We start from the raw sequence: 21,218 nt of genomic DNA, 5'->3' as shown, positions 1-21,218 counted from the left end.
CTTCTCTGATGCCCGCTTATGAGATCTCCTGTAAAAACAGTACTGCCATACTGGAAAACAAACAAACAAACACCATCTACTCATCAGTCAGTTCATGATATGTTCTGTACTCTTCTGACCTTCAGATTCAAAATATCTAGGAAGCCAAGGAAATTACAAACTACAGAGGCCCTAGATTTCTCTGGGCCTTTGCAACAGTGTTCCAGGAAGAATGTAAATTCTCATAATAAAATACAGTATTTTTAAGAAAAGTATCAATTTCACTTTGAATTTGTTTTGTTTTGTTTTTGGAGGAACTGTATTAAAGCCACTGAGTATATTATGCACACAGTTCAAAAATCACATGATTTAACATAAAACAAGAGAGTCAGAATAAATCCACCGCTTGCAGCAGGCTACATTCAGCCACATACGTGGAATGACTGTCCTTTTCTAAGAAAAAGTCTGAAGAGTAAGTGATTGGGCAACCCTCAGAGAGGACAAGTGAAAGTGGAATCGCTCAGTCGTGTCCAACTCTTTGCAACCCTGTGGACTGTAGCCTACTGGGCTCCTCTGTCCATGGGAGTTTCCAGGCATAGGTACTGGAGTGGGTTGCCATTAAGAACCCCTTAAATGCGCTCTGAGCGCAGTAAGATTTTCAGTAATTCTTTCATAGTTTGAAGTTTGGGGGAATCTCTGTGCTTCTTAGGTGGCTAACTCAAATATAATTCACACTGTCCAAACGTTCAAGAAGGCTCCTAGAACACACCGCATTTCAGCAGTTCAGGTTTGTCAGCCCAGTGGAGAGAGGGCACCCACCTCACACAAAAAATCTGCTCATTCTACAGTAATCAACAGTTTTCTCATTGCATTCTGCATTTGTTTAGTGTAATGAATAAAACATTTAAATTGCTATTTAGAATATAAAACACTGTAGTTCTTACAAATGGTAAAGTTATGCTGGGCTGTAGTTTAGGGTACTAAGGCTGTTATTTACAGAATAAAATTCAATGCTGCTGCTGCTAAGTCGCTTCAGTCGTGTCCGACTCTGTGCTACCCCATAGACGGCAGCCCACCAGGCTCCGCTGCCATTATCACTACACAAATATTGAACAAGAATGGTCTGTATTCAAAAATAAAGTTGCCACAGGGGACTGTTGATATAGGAAATATGGCTGGAGCGATAGAGCGATAGAGATATTAAAATTCATATATTGAAAAGGAAAAATGTACTTAACAGGGATATTTAATATTCCAAGAGCATCAACTAGAATTGTTAAGGTCGTATTTGCTGACATCTCAGTTATAACCCTCCATTTTCAGTGCCTTCAGTTCAAAAATTTTCTGCAGACCCCAATCTACTGCACTTTACAAGGCCTCTGTTGACAAATGATTTTTCGGTAGTGTTCAATATATTGAAACTATTAGGAAAAAGACCAAAGGTCAGTTTGAGTATTTTCCCTCACAGGCCCAGCAAATTTTGAAATGAATAGTAGGGATTTAGAGAAAACTCTAAAAATAAATGACTTACCAGAAGAGAGAGAATCTGACCACTAGGCCTGAATATAGTAACAACACGCACACCTACAATTGTCATCCAGCACAAAACACTGACAAAACGTGAAGCTGTGGCCCTAGAGAGGAGTGGGGGGCTGACGGGAGCACGGACGAACGCTGCCATGAGGACTCACCCAGACAGGGCTCCTCCTTGTACGCCGCCCTCCGCATCCCAGAAGACTCACCGGTAAACAGAACCACGTGCTGGTCTGGGCACACTGGCTGCGGCCCTGTGTGCGCCCCCTCTCCACTCCGCTAACCCTGTAGCTGCTCCCTGCGCTCCTCCTCCAGCATCCTTTGAAATCCTGGCTATGACAGCATTTCCAAGACGAAAAATAGCCACACGCGGGTGAAGGGCAAAGGAACCGCTAACCAGGGAACTGGGCCGGGAGGTCCTGGGGGCGGGGGTCACAGGAAGAGCCTGAGATGGCCAAGTCCCAGATGTCCCCTAGTCGCGACACGGCGCCTGCGGACAGACCGCGCCCAGCCGTGTCGCAGCGCCTGCGCCCCGCGCCGCAGCGCAGCGGACACCCGCACCCGGCCAGCCGCCTGCCTGCCGCAGCAGTCCCGCACCCCCGCTGCAGCCCCGCACCGCAGCCCTAGCCTCGCCCAGCCCTCTGCACCCCGGCGCCCCTCACACTTTGGAGCTTGCTGCAGTCTTCCCCGACCCCCAGCTCCCGCCCGTGCGCCCGGACCCAGCCGCATCCCTTTGCCCACGCACCCCAGCCTGGGCTCCGACCCTTGTGCCGGCCAACCCTCCCCTTGGATCCTGGGGCATCCTCCCCTTGGTACGCGCCTCCGCAGCTCCTCGGTTCCCTCCACCCCGGGCCGGCGTGCGTACCTACCCGCTGAGAGAGGCCAGCGCTCCCGCGTCACTCGCGCCGCCGCCGCCGCTGAGCAGGACCGCAGCCCTGGCCCCACGGGGCCCCCGCAGCGTGCTCCGCGTCACGGCTCCAGAGAGCGCAGTCCGCCTGGTCCCCCACTCCAGACCAGAGCCCAGGAGGAGAGACTAGCCCTCTGGAGCGCGGTCCACCTCCCCAGATCCCCTCCCAAGAGGCTTGCGCTAAGGGTGAACCCGGAGGAAGCGGAGGAAGCGATTCTCATCAAGTCCTAACCGCAGGGAGGTGGGGCGCAGGACTGGACGGCGCTGTGTCGAAGAATGGGGGCCGCCGGAGATCGGGTGAACCACTTCCCCTACTGGTCTGTTCCTGCCCTCCCCCATCTTCCTAGGGGCCCCAAGCCAGGAGCCCATTCCCTGTAAGGCAGGATCCAAGGCACCAGGAGGAGCTCAGCACAGGGTTCACCCCAGCAGCTGCTGCCCCGGACCCACAGGTGCCTCATCTCCACCCTGGCTGCACCTTCCCAGTCCCCCTGACTGGAGCACAGAGAGGACTGAATGCTGACTCCCGAAAAACTGATCGAAGCTTTTCCTACAACCCCAAATTCTCTCACCACAAATCTCTCACCCCACAGCGGCCCTCTGCCCTCTCCTTCCTGGCTGCCACCCCAATGCGGCCTCATGATCTAGGGAAGTGAACAGGGTCCTGTGCCTCCTCTGATTGCAGGGCCAGTGGCTGCCAGCTGACCCTCATTTCCTCCTCTGGGTGCATGGACATAGTGTCCAGACTCCTGCCTAAAGCATCCTCCTCTGGAGGGCCTTTCACCCCCATCTGCCTCTGCCTCTCTGCAAAGCTGCCAGGTGCGTTGACCAAAGTGCCCCAGGTGCACTGGCCAATGGCTGGCCCCTGTCTCACTCGCCCGCCACCCAGAGGTTTCCAAGCAGCTTGGAATAAGTGTCAGAACCCATCAGAGCTCCTTGTACAGCACTCGATTGTTTTCTCAAGGTACTTTGAAGATGACTGGAGTCTCTTTCAAGGTGGTTGACGTCTGCAGGGCTGCCCACTGCAGGGGCACAGCGCCTAGGCATCATGGCTGGTCCACAAGACTGCAGCTCTGGTCTGCAGGACTTCACACTGCAGGGGCACAGACTCCACCCACCACAGCTGCATCCTCAGAGCAGCAGGAGCTCAGTGAGTGGCCATCACAGAAGTTATCCTGCTACATGGACAGCCACAACCCCTAAGAGGCATCTCAGACCCTAGTCAACAGGTGAAGGAAGCGGAGACCCACCCGTGTCCACAGCTGCTTGTCAGCAGCTCTGTCCACACTCTCACCCAGGGCTCCTTCCCCGATGCCCTCTGGCCCGAGAGTCATGTCACGTCTAAAAGCATACTAAAGGGAAGTTAATATTTCATGACACAGCAGTAACTGCAGAGCTGTCGGACAGGCTGGCTTTCATTTCCATATATCCCAGGGCCTCCATGGGAACATCACTTAAGGCCGAGTATCTCATGAACCAGGCTTCTGACAAAACATTTGTGCCCATAGTGTCCCCTCTGGGGTTCCTTCCCTTCTAGAAAGCCACATATTTCACAAGCAGGTCATGCTCCATTGGGGCCAGATACCACTGCAAAAGCAATTATGAAACATCTTTTCCATAAAAATAAAAAGCAGGAACCATAGAGTACAAGATCATCAAGTACTGATCCTGACTGAGGGGTGTTTCAAGTTTAGATAAAGGAAATGCAAGGTAGAGGACTTTGTTCCAGCACAGACATCATGCCAAAAACATAAAGCCCCTTCCTCTGCCAGCCAGAGAAAACCACAGTCACTGAAAAAGTTACTAGCATGGCGTCCGCTTGTGAATAACACATTGAAATAGACAGGCAAGGCTGTTGGCTCCTTGGAGGAGGAGCTGGGGAGGGTTGGCAGAGGAAGGCAGGGAGAGTCCGGGGGCTGGGAGTCCGAGCCCCTGGACCTGGTCTGTCTGTGCTGAGTCTTCATGAGAAGCCTAGAGAGGGGCTACAGACTTTTTTATAGGGGGCCAGATGGTAAATCATTAGGTTTTGCACCTCCATTTGAACTACTCAACTCTGTCCTTGCAGCCAGAAAGCAGCCATTGGCAAAACACAAGCAGGTAGGTCTGACTGTGTGCCAATAAAACTTTATTTACAAGAACAAGCAGAGGGCCTGGCTATGTGCCAATAAAACTTTATCTACAAAAACAGGCAGTGGCTGGATCTGGCCTGTGGGCTGTAGGTTGCTGAACCCTGGTCGAGGGAGAGGATGAAGAGTAGTGGGCCTAATGCTGGGGTACAACATTGTTTTCCTTCATTCCTTCATCGATGAGGTCAACAGATGGTCTCCACCCTAGAAATGTCTAATCAGAAAAGACTGCCCATGGAAGTAAGTGGGTGTAGTGTGCTGCCCAGGAGGGTAAAGACTGTGGACATCCTAGTGGCTGAGTGCCATTCCAGAAAGTTCTACCAGATTGCCCATACATTCTACAGTGACAGTGATGAGAATGGAGGTAGAAATGACCCAGACAGTCAGGACATGGAATAAAATGAATAAACACAGGCCACTCTTCTCTCTACAAGTCCTTTCTGTGCTTTGCCACAGAGTCCATCTGTCCATCTCGATGGCTTTCTGCACTGGCCAGGGTCACTGTCAGCGGAGGAGGGCAGAAAGGCTCGATCACTCAACCTGGGCCCCCCCCCACACACACTAAGCACCATGCTAAGTTCCCACATCTGTTTGCAGACTTCGTGATCCAGTGTGGGAGGAAATCTTTTCACCCCCAGTGGATGATGAGGGAGCAGTGACTTGGAACCTGCCAGAGCTGGCATCAAAGGCACCTGCAGACCCTGCATGCTCATCAGTCAGCCAGCCCACGGGCACCTCCGTAAGCCTTGCTACAGGGAGACCATGTCTAGGTGCTGGGTCTCCAGGGAGAAGAGCCCAGGCCCGTAGTCCAGGGGGAGAACGGCATAAAGCACAGGGGACATGAAAAACATTGAGGTCAGCAGGGCAGGAACTGGAGGTCACAGGGTTCATGGAAGTAGCTGGGAAGGCCTTTCTCAGCAGGGTGGATAGAAGAAGTGATCCACTTTCTGAGGAAGTGATGGATCAAGCCACAACAATCAATGAAAGACATCTGGATCCAGGGAAGAGCAGGTGCAAAGGCCCTGAGGTGAACTCAAGTCATATGTTTGAGGACCATCAGGAAGTGCGCCAGGGGAGTGTGGCACAAGATGAGGGGAGAGGGTGGGGCACATCACGCAGGGCCTTGGGGCCCCTGAAGTGGGTCCCCTGGTCTGATGCAATGTGTGGGACCGATCCTGTGCTGGTGGATCAAACCACAGTGAGCCCCAAGACTGTGGTACTGGCTGAGTCCCCACAGGCAGGAAGCTGAGCCCAGACCCAGAACGTGTCCATCCTGCTGGAGCACATCACTGCCCAGTCTCTCCGAGGGACGATGCCATGTTCAGCCTCCATCCTAGCCACCATGGCCACACCGTCTCACCCACCAGCCAGCACCAGGCTGGCTGAGGAAAGAGACTGACGGCCATCAATGGGCTGTCTCCCTGCTGTCCAGTGCCTCATCCATGGTGGGTGCCCAGCGGCCTCACAGTGGGGTATGAGTATCTCCACCCAGCAGCCCACACCTACCATCCCTTCCAGACCTCCCTGCCCCTGATTCTCCATCTCTCTCCTTTTGGTCCCCCCACCACCAGAAGGTCAGGCCATCCCTACCTGTCTGTGAGTCCACGCACAATCCAACATCAGCACACTGCCCTCCACGCAGAGCAGAGGGACAGGCGCTCCATGTGGCGGCCAGGCCCCTGGACCTCTTGCTCACCTACAGGTCTTGCTGGTGTGCCAAGGTGGCAAGGCTGTTTCGTTGTTCCTACACCTGGTAACCTTGAGACATGAGGGTCGTTACCCCAGACCAAGATGGGGACCACTCACTACTGGCTGGAAAAGTGGTGGATCCACAGCCCCCTGATCCCTCTCAGTACCATGTGCGCCCACGGCACAGGCAGTGAGTATCCACGGAGCCCCCCAAGTCGCTCCTGTGAAATTCGGGCGTGGGGGCGCTGATGCATATGTGTCCGTGCCACGAGGAATAAACCGTCCTTTGCCTCTGACCCAGGAGTTGCAGTCTCCTGCCAGCACTCACAAAGGAGTAACAGGCTGACTCACTAGCCTGCTAGAGGGATCAAGGGCTTCCCTGGCAACTCAGACGGTAAAGAATCTGCCTGCAGCACATGAGACCAGATTCAGTCCCTGGGTTGGGAAGAAGGGACTGGCAACCCAGTCCAGTATTCTTGCCTGGAGAACCCCATGGACAGAGGAGCCCAGGGCAGGTTACAATCTATGGGGTCGCAAAGAGTCTGGACTGAGTGACTAACACCTTCAGTGGGATCAAACCAAATCCCAGGCCAGTGCTCTGCTCGGAGTGCGGCCTGTTGCAGGCATTGGCCTTCGTGAGTCTTTCGGGACCACCAGAGGGAGACATTCTGCAGCTAGCACTGAGCCAGCCATCCTTCACCAGCTGATCAGAGGAGCCCCCGTGCGGCCACACGGGCTAGTAAACCAGGGCAGGTGGCATGTGGGTCTGGAACACCTGTACTCCAGCTGGCCGTGCTCTCTGCATGAACCCCTCACACCGGTTCTACTCACTTAAGACTATTGCTGGGCCCACCCACTGTACAGCAGAACCCAGGCATGGATGAGGGGGCTCGGGCCAAGACTTGGCTGGTAAACCCTTCACAACACCACATGTCCCTGCAAAATACAGCACACTGGACGGAATGCAGGAAATGCAGCAGTTAAACTACTGTGGGGGTGCTTTTCTCTTTTAGAATCCCCTGTATTGTCTTTATAATAAAACTAGTGGGGCTACAGCAAAATTCCACTCTTCCACACTGAATCATGGCCCCTGGTTGTTCCAGGAGTCCCTCGTACAGGCAGGTCCTTCACCAGTCTCCAGGGCCCTGGGCTTCCAATATTGCCGTGACACCTTGGCGAAGCCACCTCTGACCCTTGTGAAAGAAAAAAAATTATCCTGACACTTGTTAAAAGGGTAAGGAAGACTTTATTCAAGACTATTGCACTTAGAGATAGACTGGGCTCAACTCCAAATTCAACAAGGACTAGGGGGATTTACAGAAAAGGAGCAATGAGGCACCAGTGGATGGAAAGTTACTAGGAGTCCAACCTAGACAGCATATTAAAAAGCAGAGACTTTGCCAACAAAGGTCCATCTATTCAAGGCTATAATTTTTCCAGTAGTCATGTATGGATTTGAGAGTTGGACTATAAAGAAATCTGAGAGCCGAAGAATTGATGCTTTTGAACTGTGGTGTTGGAGAAGACTCTTGAGAGTCCCTTGGACTGCAAGGAGAGCCAACCAGTCCATCCTAAAAGAAATCAGTCCTGAATGTTCATTGGAAGGATTGATGTTGAAGCTGAAACTCCAATACTTTGGCCACCTGATGTGAAGAGCTGACTCATTTGTTTGTTTGTTTGTTTTTCTTGACATTTAATTGTCACTTTCTATTTATACTTTATAGGAACAAAATGAATACATCCACTCCACTCTGTTCTTCAGGATAATAGTTTCTTGAAGTATAATAGATCAACTGACTCAAAAGTTAATCTTTTTAAGGTAATTACTGAGCTTATATAAATAATTTATTTCACAGGACACAACCCATCATTTTTGTTTTGTTTTAATTTGGTTTCTTGGAGTATGAAGCTAAAGATTCTGACTCAAATGTTTTTTTACAAGTCTGTTACTGTTTCATTGTTTACCCTAAGGAACATAAAGTAACTACATTTGAGGTTTTTGTCAAAGCTTTCATATTTAATTCTTTTTTTCATGATTCCAAGTCCTTTGAGATTCAAGGATAAACTACGTGAATGTTCACTATATATTTCTTTTACTAAAATATGAAGATTAGGAAAAAATCTAATAAACTTGTGAAACTGCAATTAGAATTTGGACCCAAATGCTAACATTCACAAATAAAATTTTCTATACATTCTATAGATGTAGGAGATTTATTAATTTATATTATTCTATAAACATATACTCTATATTAAACTTGATTTAACCACATTCCAGGGGTTGAATTTGAGGGGTGTTTTAAAGTGTTGAGAGTTTAGTGTTTATTTTTGTAATCCAACAACTTTATCCAAAAATGCAGAAAATTTTTCTGGCTGGCCAGGAAGAAAACATTTCAGTGTTGATAAGTCCATTGACTGTAACAGCCCAGGAAGCATGCTGCAGGTACAGTAGAAGAGATGCCCGTCTTTGTGTAGCTGCTTTGCCAATTTCAGTTGATGATTGTTCATCAACCTTTCATTTATAACCACTATAAGTGGCTTTCTTTTCTCCAAAGTCTCCAAACAGCTTCCTGCACCTGCGTGACTAATAACAAGATCTGCTTTCTGAAGGTCTTCCTTCAGAGAATCCTTATACCTGTAAATATCCAGAGTGAATGACTCAGTACTGAATGGTTCAGGTACCACCTTTCCTCTACCTATTTGTAGGACAAGTCGGTTGTAACCAAGGCTCTGGATTATTTGCAGACTGTCGTGTGCCAATACACACGCAATGAGGTCGTCAAAGCTGGTGGTCCCTACAGTAACAAAAACCAAGCTGACTCATCTGAAAAGACCTTGATGCTGGGAAAGACTGAAGGCAGGAGGAGAAGGGGACAAGAGAGGATGAGATGGTTGGATGGCACCACTGACTCAATGGACATGAGTTTGAGTAAACTCCGGGAGTTGGTGATGGACAGGGAGGCCTGGTGTGCTGCAGTCCATAGGGTCGCAAAGAGTCGGGCACGACTAAGCGACTGGACTGAACTGAACTGAACTGAGGAGACCTCAAGGGCAGAGGATCTTACAAACGACAGGCCAAGAATATTACATACCACTTGTGAGGGAGGGAAGAGGAACAAAATCAGACAATGAGGGTGCGCAGAGATCAGGGTGGGGATAACAACAGGATCTTTGCTGAGACTGGGCTGGACAAGCCAAACACAGGACCAGGGTCCAGTGGGAAAGGCGTCCGAGAGGAGACTGAGTTTGGTCTTGTCACCTCTTAGGTCTGAGATCACGGACACCTGTTTTAAGGTACTTTGCAGCCCAAGCAACCCTTTGATTTCTAAAATGTTTGACTACTTGTGAGGGCTCTGTTACCTTTGACACCTGCCTTCTTTCCTTAAACGCTGAGAGGAAGAGGAATCAGCGCAGCCCTAGAACTCTTCTAGATTTCTCGTTTCAACACTTCAAATCTTCCTAATTCAAGGCAGTTAAGAGAGTTGGTGATGGACAGGGAGGCCTGGCGTGCTGCGGTTCATGGGGTAGCAGAGTCGGACACGACTGAGCGACTGAACTGAAAGAGACCATCACTTCTAACTCACCAGCCTCGGGGCCAGGACGGGGACCCGGGGTTGGAGTTCGGGGTTCGGGGTAGGGATGGGGACCAGGCTTAGGATCTGGGACTCGGGTGGGGTCTCTCGTAGCCGACTGGCGCCTCCAATCCGGTCGCTGCAGAGCTACGTCAGAACCCTGCGTCACCATCACTGCGCACGCGCAGAACTGGGCGAGCGGCTCCAAGGGCTGGTCGGAGCAGGTGGGGGAGGACCCAAGACGCGAGGCGGAAGCCCAAGCGGCCCCGCTGCACTCGCGCCGGCCCGTCCCCTCAGAGAGGGCCAATGGGCTCTCAGGACGCGCACCTAACGACGCGGGCTCCGCCCCTTGGAGACGCGCTCAGGTCTGGCCAACATTCGCCGAGGTAGCGAGAGATTTGAGAGCTTTGCTCGGGTCTCGAGTCCTGGCGGCTCGCCGCCATGAAGCTGACGCGGAAGATGGTCCTGTCCCGGGCCAAGGCCTCGGAGCTTCACAGCGTGAGGAAGCTCAACTGCTGGTGAGGACCAGAGGCCAGAGCCCGTCCCCGCGCGTCCTCCCCGCTGCCGGGCAACCCTTCCCCGGACCCCCGCCCTGGGGCATGGCTGGGAAGAGCTTTCTGGAAATGGAGACCCCTCTCCAGAACCTCCGCCCTGGAGCGGGGACCCCTGCCCGCCACCTCTTCTCTGGAGCGGGGCCTGCAAGGGCCTGCGGAGGATGCAGAGGGGTTCGGAATCTAGGAGGGGCATCTGGGCCTCACCTTCTTGGCTCCTGTCTGGTCCGCCCAGCCTCTCGGAGGTGTTGCATACTCTCAGGGGGGCCTTTGGCAAGACCATTCCAGAATTTTCGTCCCTCCTGACCGGATGGTGTTTCACACACAACTCCAAACCTGCCCTCCTTGCACAGGACGATTGGAATTCCCTTGAAGACTGGCCCTTGGGCTTCTAGATGGCTGTGGTGGGGCAGACAGTCCTCTGTAGAGAGGTGTCTTTTCTGAAATTGCCAGCAGCCCTGGGAGCCAAGCCTGCTGATGAGATGGGAGATCAAGATGGTTAACACCCTTTCTAGGGCAAAGAAAGGAAACTGAGGCTCCAAAGTGATGCTTCAGTAAACAACTGTTGTAATTGAGCCCTGGGTAGGGATGCGTTGTCCCCAGGGGACTCTCTGTCTAGGAGGTAATGGTTAGAGATACAGGTGTCATGGGGGCAGTGCAGCCTCAAAGACAGGGCGGCCAGGGCTAGCTGAGCCAAGGAAGGACCAGGAGTGCTCCTGGAACTCCTGAAAGGTCTGCCCGTGTTCACTGGAGACTCCAAGCAGGGTTCCGAGCGCCTCTGTGCCCTGGACAGTTCAGGTGGCACTCAGCTAGAAGCGGACAATCCTCCTGCTGGTGTCAAGCAGATTGACTGCAGTGAGATCTGCCTGCTCATTAGAAGCCTTTCTCTTTGCCCCGCACATCTGGTATTTTGGCCACAGCATTCCTGTCATTTGTTTTCAACAATGCATGCCTTTGTTTTCCCTGAGCAATCAGCCTTCCCCTCGGGAGGGAGGCACAACAACCGCATTTCAGGCTTTCTGAAGTGTGTTTCATAAGTCATGAGTTCAGCCTTTGAACTTGTCCTGTTGCAGACTCCCTTGTTTAGGTATGTTAGAGAATTATCCCTGGGCACAGCAGCCTTGAGAAGGAGTAAGTCTTTGTGTCCTTCAGACAGGGCAGCCTCTGCCACTGCTTAGTCTGAAGAGCAGCCATCAGCATCAAATCGTTTTGTCCAAGATCAACCAGGAAATGATTTGGGGCAGCTCTGTCAGTTATCTCGGAAAGTTTTCTTTTACTTTGTCGTTGAAATCATAGACCTTTCTTTTTTCCTCACGTATAGATTCTTTTTTAAAAACTCAGGAATTTAATTTTTGGCTGCGCTGCGCCTATGTTGCTACATGCAGGTTTTTTCTCTAGCTGTGGCAAGCGGGGGCCATACGCCAGTTGCAGTACGCGGGCTTTTCTCATCGCGGCGCTTTCTCATTGCGGAGCACGAGCTGTAGGCGCATGGGCTGCAGCTCACAGGCTCTAGAGCACAGGCTCTTTAGTTGCGGTGCACAAGCTTAGTTGCATGTGGAATCCTCCCGGACCAGGATGGAAGTCATGTCGCCGGCACTGACAGGCGGATTCTTATCCACTGTACCACCAGGGGAGTCCAAAGTTGTAAACTCTTCAAGTTTGTAGACGTTTGTCGTTAATTTTTGTTTTTAGTTTTTTTATTCATCTTCGACAAACTAAAAGTATGTATGTCTTTTCTCTCTCCAGGGGCAGCCGTCTCACTGATGTAAGTACCATGCTGGTCATCTCCAAATGGTCCCTGATCCCTGGGAGGAGGGTTAAGTAGACAGACCCACACCCATCCCCATCCAGGCCCCCGTCCATTTGTTACTTTAGCAGCCTTAGTAAGGAAGAATCATGTGTGAAAAGAAGTTCTGTAACCCCAAGTTAATTCCGAAGTCCCTTCACACATCCTCCCGCGGATGAGTAGCAGGCCCCACGGAGGAGGGGGCTGATCCCGGATGTAGACCACTCTCACCTGAGGAAGGGCCCCACGGGCTTGGTTGACTTTAAGGAACAGTTGCACTTGGCTTGGCGGAAGGGGTCTTTTTAAAAACTTTTTAATAGATTCTTGGACTTCATCTCGCTAAGGAGGTTCCTCACTTTAGCCCTTTCCCTGGTCAGATCCATCTTCACTCCCTATCCCCATGGCAGGAAGAGATGAGGGCTGGGCAGGGGCAGAGAGAGGAGCTGGGCGGAGCTGAGTGTCTGTGACTCGGTTTCTTCCCAATTCCACCCTCCACCCCACCCCTGAATCCTGGGATGAATGTCTCCAGCTCACACAGAGTGGGGTCCCCAGCAGTTGGTTCTTATCAACTTCTGTTTTGGAACTTAAATTGTACCTATCCTGAAAAGCAAAGTTGGACATGCTGAGTGTCGGAGCCCTCCAGAAAAGCCTGTTGGGCCTGATTCTGTAGCAGCAAAAACACTACTGTAACAGAAAACAGATCCAGTGGAAATGTGAAGGATTCTGACCAGACAGCTTGTTGATGTCAGGAGCCCCCTCTGGCCCCATGCCCACTGTCTGGCAGACAGACACAAACATGTTCGGGGCTCCACTGCTCAACAGCCTTACAGGTTACGGGTCTTCATGGACCAGTTTGTGCCCCACTGCCCCTTTCCCCTAAGTCAGTTGTAACGTGTTCTTGGGTCTAGTTTTGAGCCTGTCTCCGTATCAGAACAGCTCTGTTGGTAAGAAGGGGCTTCTGTCCTCTCCTTGGATGTCAGGGACAGTAGAGAGAAAGGCTTTCTGTCCATTGAGGTCTCCTTACTGAGGTCCTTTGAGGATATCTACAATTAGGAATGCCCGATCTCGATGGCTGGCAGCATTTGGTGGCCCTGTGTGTTCCTAGTCAGGGGAAGGGGGAGGCTCCTCCGCTTGGGCTCTTGTCAGGGGGTGGGCAGCAGCTCCCCCTGGGTTCTTTCGGCTGCTGGAGAGATGTGATGTCACATGCCAGCATCCTGTGATGTTTGCAGTCATGTTCTTTTCCTTCATAGATCTCCATATGCCGGGAAATGCCCAGCCTGGAAGTGATCACCCTCAGGTACCGAACCCTGGCTAGCCACCCCTCCTAAGTCACCGGGGCTGGAAGATGAGAGTGTCCAGATCAGGGCTGGTCAATAACCTGAATAACTGATTATCCTTTGATAACTCCCAACCGTGGTCTGGGAGACCTGCTTCTGCAGGCCACACCAAGGTAGCACCAGGGCTTGGCTACTCCTTAGCTCTGCCTTCCTTCCTGGAGAGCACCCAGGCCTCCCCCGGAGCTTGCCCCGCCCATCCCTGGGTCATGGGGTGCCACCCCAGGTTGGCTGTGTCTGTCCCAGCGCCCCCAGTGTCAGCCTTGTCTCCCTCCTGGTTCCATCAGTGCCCAGAGCTCTGCCAACTCCCTGCACTGCATGGTCTGTCCTTGATAATAGTTACTCTTGCAGGGTCATACACCTTTTAACAGACTAAGGAAACCTTGAATGAGCCAAATGCTGCCTTTGAGGCTCTGGGCTCCGGGTGGGGTGGGGGCATTTGGAAGGTGAGGGAAGGAGGAAGTCTCTCGCCACCTGAACTCTGACCCACCCACTCTGGGTCTGGGGAGGAGGCTGCCCCTGCAGATGTTGGAGTGCTTTCTGCAGGTCCCTATGTGTAAACCTCGTGGAGATTGAAGCGCTGCAATGAAGCCTAACTCCTTGCTTGGCAGCTCAGAAGGTCTCAGGACTCGCCCTGCATGTGAGGTTGTGTGGGGTCGCAGGCCCTGGGTCCCATGCAGGTCCTGAGACTTAACTTCCTCGTCACACTGGCCACCCTGTCCTTCCTGACCCGCTTGTTCTTTGTGCCTTTGGCGGTCACCCTGGGTGCCTTCTGCCACCCGGCTTGTGCTCACCCACGCCCGCCCTGACCCGACCGGCCGGGGCTGGCACCTGCTTGCAGGATAGAGGAATGAATGAAGGAGTGGGCCCGGAGCCGCCCCCCCCCCCCCCGCCTGGGCCCAACCTGGCCCTTGTGCCTCAGCTCCCCCGGCTGTAAGACAGTGACTGCAGAGGTGGGGTCGAGGAGGAATGGATGCAGTGGGGAAGGCGGAGCCACCAGTGTGTGCAAGCGCCTGGCGTCTGCTGTCACTTACCTGTCATGATTGTCAGTGAAGCTGTCAGGGGGATGTGCGTCTAGAAGGCCTTACCTGACAAAAAAGGCCTTATCTTTCAGTCCCCAAATAGTAGGAAACTTGGAGCAGGTGTGGACTTAACCCCATCTCTGCCGAGCGCTATCTGAGGGCTCCGGGGCAAGTCCCCAGCCTCTGAGCCCAAGGCCCCTCGTACTGCAGGGGTTCTCATCGCTGCGGCCCGAAGAGGGACGGTGCCCTGGGGCTGTGGCCTGGACTCCTAGCCTTTCTGGAACTGGGGCCCCCGCGGCTAAGCCACTGACCCCAGGCCGCTGGGTGGCAGTCCTGTGCAATGACATCGTTTTGGTTTGGTCTCAATGCCTGTGGGTGGGAAGGCTTAGTCGGATCTGGCTGCTCTAACGGGATTTCACAGGCATTTGTCCCTCATAGTTCGGAGGCCACAAGTCCAAGACCAGTGTCTGGTGAGGGCGCCCTGTGTCCTCACCTGGCGGAAGGTTCAGACAGCTCTGGGGGTCCGTTTCATAAGGGCGCTGGCCCCACTCATGGGGGCCCTGCCTCCTCACACCACCACACTGGGGGTCAGGATCTCAACATGTGGATCTGGGGACACAGTCGGTCTGTAGCAATAGCAGCCACAGCCCAGTGGTCAAGGAGGGGTCTCTCGGCCCCTGCCAGCGCAAGCCCTCAACCTCAAGCCTCCACCCCAACAGCCTGTGTGGCTCCCCCATCGCGAGGATCCCAGAGCCTGGGTTCACTTGTGCTGAGACGGTGGCACCCTTGTCCCGCTGCTTCAGTGGCAGTGTTGGGTGTGGTGGAAGTGACCCTAGGGATGAGTGAGGACGTCCCTGCCCTGCCCAGCCCAGCCCAGCATCCAACAGAGAGTGGTCCAGACAGTCTGGCAGGACGGGCAGGTTCCCCCCTGGCCTGAGGCTTATGGTCAGCCACCGCCTCAAACTGAGCCTGCATTCATGGCTGGTCCATCTGGGTGTGCAGGAGGTGACCCTGCTCTGTAATCTCAAACCTGCAGATCTCTGTCTGGTGTCTGGATGATTGCCTCTTTCCGGTTCACTCAGTTTAATTCTGTAGTTAATTCTTTCGTGAACATGGGGTTTGAAAGTTCAGTGCTCAGGTCTTGGTCGTGTGGGGTTTGAGTGGACTTGCTTAGGTTCATCGTGGGTTTTCCTGGCTGCTGCCCATTTTGGGCTCACTGGCGTGTCCCATGGAGTCCTCAGTCCCTTGTCCTCTCGGGGGGAGGACTCCCACCCCGACATGGACTCCCACCCCAACATGGACACCTCACAGCCTCAGCAGAGTAGGGGCTGCCGCTCCCACTGCAGCTGGAGGGTGAAACTTTCTCTTGGGCCTGGGGGCTCCCTTGCTCTCCACCCTACGGCGAGGGCAGATGGGCACCAGCCGGCAGCACTTGTCTGCATGGTGAGGTGGGGGCCCCGGACCGGTGCTGACAGACACATCCACACAGCGTCAACAGCATCTCCAGCCTGGAGCCCGTGAGCTGCTGCCGGCAGCTGAGCGAGCTGTACCTGCGCAAGAACCGCATCCCCAGCCTCGCAGAGCTTGTCCACCTGAAGGGCCTCCCACGCCTGCGAGTGCTCTGGCTGGCCGAGAACCCCTGCTGTGGCACCTGCCCCCACCTCTACCGCATGACTGTCCTGCGCACCCTGCCGCAGCTGCAGAAGCTGGACAACCAGGGTGGGTGCCCTTACATCCCCCCGCCCCATCACAGGTGCCCGAGAGGCCGGCCTCCTGAGGGCTGAGCCACCTCTCCGAAGGGGACCAGGCTGAGCCTAGGGGACAGCCAGGCTGGGCCGGGTGGGCTCATGTGCAGTGAGGCCACTGATGCGTCTGCACCACCCCCCCAGCTGTGACAGAGGAAGAGGTGTCCCGGGCGCTGATGGAGGGAGAGGAGGTCACAGCCCCCAGCAGAGAGGACTTGGGGAACGGCCCACCCGAGCTGTCCTACACCCTGAGTGCTGTGGACGCCGCCACTGAGACGACACAGGATCCTCTGAGCCTCGGCAAGGGGGAGGCCAGGTGTGGTTCGTGGGCCTCCCCAGCCCTCCTGTGACTGCACTTCTGGGACTGGGGGTGGGGGTGTGTGTGCTTGTTTCTGGTCTGGCTCTGGGCCCCAGCCTGGTGTCAGCCGCATGGCTGAGAGAAGGCCCAGGGCAGGGAGCTCGTGCCAAGTGCAAGACCAGCCCTCCTGGGGAGCAGTGGACTCGGGTGGTGCGCTGGTGGAGGTATGGGGCCAGCTGCGCGGGAGGGAAGCCCTGTGGCCCTGGCTACGTGAGCCACTGGTCACGAGTCCTGGGGATGGCAGGGCGTGCAGACCGAGGAAAGGCCCTTTCTGACCCACAGGGTACCTCAGCTGATGGATGTTTGAGGGCAGAAACTGGACGTAATGAACATGGTGAAGACCATTGTTCTCAGTGGGGTCCAGGCCAGACAACCACCCGCAAATGAGGGCCACCTGCTGGCTCTCCGGCAGCATGGGAGGAGGGCACGTGGCTGTCCTGTGGCGTGGTGGGAGGGGGGCGTGGCTGTCCCTCGGCATGGGGAGAGGGCGCGTGGCTGTCGCCTGGCAGGGCCAGCTACAGGCCCCCCTCCATGTGCGGGCTCTCATGTGGTGTGTGTCAGTGCCCCCATCCTGTGTGAGCTCCAGGGGGAGGGAGGTGACTCCAGGGCTGAGAGAAGTCGTGCTGCCCCACGCCCCTGTCCCCTGCTCCCGGCCCCCAGAAGCGCAGTCTGGAGTGGCAGTTTCCCTGCAGATGGGTAGGGTCTGCTTTTAGGAGTCTTTTCCTCCCTGTGTCCTGGGGCGCCAGGCCCAGACCCACAGATGTGTGAATAGCGAGGGCTGGGCTCCAGTCGCCTCAGGCCTCATACCCCGCTGTCCTCCTCCTGCCAGCAGTGACCAGGGGCAGCTTGGCCTGAAGCCCACCTCCCGGGACCGGTTTCCTCCGTTCTCACAGCGGGAGGCTGCAAGCAGTCGCACCAGCAGGGTGAGTGTGATGAGGCCGCCTGGTGGGAGGTGGCCCCGGTTCCCTCTCACCAGAGTGTGGACGCTGGGGGCTGAGAGCTGAGGGACAGGGCTGGAGACACTGCAATGAAGCACATAGCCAGGCCCCAGGGGGCAGGAAACCAGCCATCTGGGTCCAGTGTCACGTCCAGGTCTAAGCTGGTAGGACATGGCAAGCAGAGAGCGGGTGCCTGTGTGGGCGGTGGGGTCCCCAGCGCGGGGGCCTGTGCTGAGGGTGGTCCTGGTGGCTGGGAAGGTCACTGTGGCAGTGCTCAACCCAGAGAGATTGCTGCTTGGGAAGAGCCCTCCTGCCTGCTGTCGGAAGTGGGGATGTTCCAGCAGGGGCGGGGGCAGGGGCAGGGCAGTGTCCCTGTGTGGGCACCACACAGCGGGCCCCCGGGCTCCACAGGCTTCTCTGTGAGGATCACGGGTGTTGGCTGAACGCAGGTCACGTGGCCGGCGGGGGTACATCAGTGAAGACCAGCTCCTTCCAGGGTCTCCTCCATCTGCTGCTCGAGTCACTGTGGCTTGGGCCTGGGCTCGTCCCTGCTCACGGGCCGCCCTACCCCCAAAGGGCGGAGCCATCTGTCCCTCTGTGTCCTCTGGCTGGCACAGCAGCTTCCCTGTGTGCCCCCTCCCACCAGCAGGTTTGGAGTCATCCCCTGACCCGGTCTTTGGCAGGGAGAACTTGGAGGGGACCTCGCCACCTGGGCACAGGGGGAGGGAGCTGTCTGAACAGGACTGGGGTCTGTGGGGGTGGACGGGACCCCCTGGCACCTGCTCCAGCCCTTGATCAGCCTGACCCATGCCATAGGGTGTGGTGGGCTCACAAAGGCTGGCGCCACGTCCAAGCAGGGCTGCCCGAAGCCACAGCAGGGCCTCCCTCCCTCATTTGTGCAGTGACAACTTGAAATGGGCGCAGAGTTCACCAGAGGTACAGAGGTGAACACACTGACGCCCTGTCCCCACCAGAAGGTGTCCCCCAAAGGCTGTGGTAGGTGTGACTGCGGGCCGAAGGCCGGTCCAGAGAGCAGTCAGTGGGCCTGTGGCCAGTCTCCCTCACCCGGCCCCGCCCGAGTGGGCCACTGCCCCCTGGGACCACAGCCTGCTCTTCCGCGAGGTGGCTGTGTGGGACAGCTCCGGGTCCCTGCACACACCTTCCACACGTTTCAGGAGGAGCGCAAGGTGTGTACTGTTGCCGGTGGCAGGTCTGCCCAGCGGCTGGGCTTAGGCCAGGAGCTCCCACCCCACCCCCATGGCAGGGCCTCTGCCAAGGAGAGTGGACCAGGGACTGAAGGTACTGGTTCAACTCCGTGCCTGCCACAGATACCTACAAAAGACTATCACACTTGCTCAAACAGGATGCTTGCTCTGAGAGCAGAGGACAGAAGGATCTGGCCCTGCTTCCAGGGGTCCCTGTGGTCACCCAAGCTGGGTGACCCTGAGGCATCCAGCCCCCCACAAGCTTCTGAGTGCAGGTGCTGGTGGCCAGGAAGACCTGGGGACACAGGGAGCTAGCGAGATTTGAGGGAGCAGGAGCCTTAGGGCATTGCAGAGGCCAGGGGCCAGCATCCCAAGCGTGCCCACATGGGCCACGTGCTCTGGCTTTTGGCCATCCCTCCAGTCATCCCACAAGAAGGATCAGCTCAAATAGCCCCTTCGTGTACAATCCTTCCCGATTTTCCCAGTAGACATGGCGTTTCTCTGCTCAAATGCGGATGGGACTCGGGTGTGGTCGTGTGGACGTGTGTGCGCATCACACACTACGCCCATGTGCGTTTGAACACATTCCTGAGCACCTGCTTCTGGTCTCTGCTCCATCGCTGACCAGCTGTGTGATGAGGGCCCCTTACTCAGCCTCTCTGGGCCTTGGGGCTGTGAGCAGGAGGTGAGTCAGTTCGTAGAAAGTCCCTGCAGGCAGCGAGCGCTGTACCGCAGCCATGGCCACAGCTTCCATCCGCCCAGGTCTGTCTGGAAGGCTGCCCCCTGAAGGCTGTGCTCTGGTGGTGGGGGTGTGTGTGTGTATGTGTGTGGTGTGGGTGGCCCAGCGTCACAGGCGTGGCACTCAGGCAGTGACTCTCTGTGTCCCCAGAACAACATCCTGACGGCCATCCTGATGCTGCTGCGAGAGCTGGACATTGAGGGACTAGAGGCTGTCCACCAGACTGTGGTCAGCCGGCTCCAGGCCCTGCACAAGCAGGAGTTGCAGGAGGACGTGGAGTGAGCCCAGGCACAGGGCTGCATCCTTGGGAAGCCGGGCTCTTGTTGCAGACGGCGCCCAGCAGGGGCAGGAAAGGCTGCCAGGCAGACCGCCCTGTGCCCCTGCTGGGAGGGTCGTGGCTGGGTGCCTCCTGTCTCCCAGGACCACCTTGGTGTGGCTCCTCCTTGGGGTGGGCTTTGCAGCCGTCCTCCTAATAAATGCTCTCCCGAAGTCTGGTGTGGGAGCAGGCGTGTCCTCCATGACAGGTTCACTCTTGTTAAGGTGACGGCATTGCTCACGTGTTTTCTCCATGCCAGTTGTGACTCGGTCATGGGATGGATTTCTGTCAACCACAGCGAACTTCCAGAATGAAGGCAGCCGTAGGGACAGGCCGCCTGCCACCTCCAGGATGTTTGTCTGCAGAGCACTTTGTGCCCCTTGTCGAGAGCCTCACACGACACGGGTCTGTGCTGCCCCTGCATGAGGGGCTGGACGACGGGGACCCGGTCAGAAGCAGCAGCTGTATGGGAAGGGACAGCTTCTGGAAACCATGCCTTAGGTTTTCTTCCGTTGGGGAGCGTCGCTGGCAGGGAAGCCACAGTCCCGGGGGCTGCCCTGGGGCCACAGTGCAGGGGGAGGAGGGGCTGTCTGAGCCGTTAGGGAGCACCTGCCTGTTCTTCCTGGGGTGGAAGTGGCAGGTGCTGGCGTCCAGTGGGAGCTGAGGGTGCACAGACCCAAGGGGGTTGGCTGAGCACCTGGAAGACCCCTGACTCTGGGAAGAGGGAGCTGCACCCGCTGAGGCTTCGTCTCCTCTGGGAGCCCTGGGGAAGGCGTGGTTTATCTGTGGGGCTCCCTGTAGTTCTCAGGGCAGGGGTGGGCTCTGGCCTTGGGAAGTGGGGACTCGCCACGTGGGGGCATCCAGAACGGATGACCTCTGCTGTGCACGTGCCTTCTCTTGTAATTATGAGATGTTGGATGCTCCCAATAAAGTCCATCCTGGTGAGAACAAGCTGGGTGTGTTTGTGTGATATTAACACCCTCCCTCTCCCCACCCACTGGGCACCGCTCACACCCACCACCCCAGCCCCACGCCCTGGTACACCTCAGTCGGGGGCCCTTGACTTGCACCGTGGTTGGAATGAATACCTGCCTCAGCCCCTTGACTCTTTATCACCCCCACATCCCACCTTCTCTGACTCCCTAGTCAGGGCCTCCCGTCAATTCGCTGGGTCCCACTCACAGCCACCTGCCTACTCAGTGCCCTTTAGAAGCCCTCAGGCTGGACTGAGGACAAAGCGCTTCTACCCCTGGCCTGGACTCCAGGCCTCTGATTTGTAATGTTCACGTCACAGCCCCTACTCTGAGTTTGTCCCCAGGTGACACTGAGAGCAGGGTTTCTGAGCAAAGCAGGTGTTGGCATTACACCCTGTGTGTGTATCCTGCAGGTCCCAGTTATGGAGGGGAGGGCTGAGACCCAAG

The 21,218-nt window shown here is 55.4% G+C and overlaps 2 protein-coding genes and 1 pseudogene across 5 annotated transcripts in view; 1 reads left to right on the top strand and 2 right to left on the bottom strand.

Annotated features, from left to right (window-relative positions):
• Window positions 1-2,667, bottom strand: part of TRPM2 (transient receptor potential cation channel subfamily M member 2) — a 51,361-nt gene extending 48,694 nt beyond the window's left edge. The window contains exon 1 of the mRNA XM_018051946.1: window positions 2,382-2,667. The gene's annotated coding sequence lies outside the window, so the exon portion shown is untranslated. The remainder of the gene's footprint in view (window positions 1-2,381) is intronic.
• LOC102171105 lies at window positions 8,523-10,246 on the bottom strand (annotated as a pseudogene). The gene is made up of 2 exons (XR_001918324.1): window positions 10,131-10,246; window positions 8,523-9,046 (listed from the first exon to the last, which is right to left on the bottom strand). The product of XR_001918324.1 is annotated as a UDP-N-acetylglucosamine transferase subunit ALG13 homolog pseudogene (transcript).
• C1H21orf2 (chromosome 1 C21orf2 homolog) lies at window positions 10,019-20,748 on the top strand. Of its 3 annotated transcripts, none has more exons than XM_018051928.1 (7): window positions 10,019-10,321; window positions 12,101-12,119; window positions 13,391-13,437; window positions 15,986-16,215; window positions 16,386-16,557; window positions 17,432-17,522; window positions 19,632-20,748. In XM_018051928.1, exons 1-7 carry the CDS (start codon window positions 10,245-10,247, stop codon window positions 19,761-19,763), a joined length of 768 nt encoding a protein of 255 aa, XP_017907417.1. In that variant the 5' UTR covers window positions 10,019-10,244; the 3' UTR covers window positions 19,764-20,748. The 3 variants fall into 3 exon arrangements, with proteins under 3 accessions (XP_017907417.1, XP_017907426.1, XP_017907409.1); XM_018051937.1 differs by having other exon boundaries at window positions 17,429-17,522; window positions 17,987-19,733; XM_018051920.1 differs by having other exon boundaries at window positions 10,020-10,321; window positions 17,429-17,522.

Source organism: Capra hircus, chromosome 1 (genome assembly GCF_001704415.2).
Source record: "Capra hircus breed San Clemente chromosome 1, ASM170441v1, whole genome shotgun sequence".
Classification (NCBI taxonomy): Eukaryota; Metazoa; Chordata; class Mammalia; order Artiodactyla; family Bovidae; genus Capra; species Capra hircus.
Note: the sequence above shows the minus strand (reverse complement) of the source record. Positions and strands in the feature narration are given on the sequence as shown.

What these genes read in the sequence shown, in the direction of transcription:
- C1H21orf2 (XM_018051920.1), top strand. Translation starts at nt 10,245, where the DNA reads ATGAAGCTGACGCGGAAGATGGTCCTGTCCCGGGCCAAGGCCTCGGAG. An exon ending in CTCGGCAAGGGGGAGGCCAG is followed by an intron (nt 16,558 to 17,428) that starts GTGTGGTTCGTG and finishes TCCTCCTGCCAG; the next exon opens with CAGTGACCAGGGGCAGCTTG. An exon ending in CAAGCAGTCGCACCAGCAGG is followed by an intron (nt 17,523 to 19,631) that starts GTGAGTGTGATG and finishes CTGTGTCCCCAG; the next exon opens with AACAACATCCTGACGGCCAT.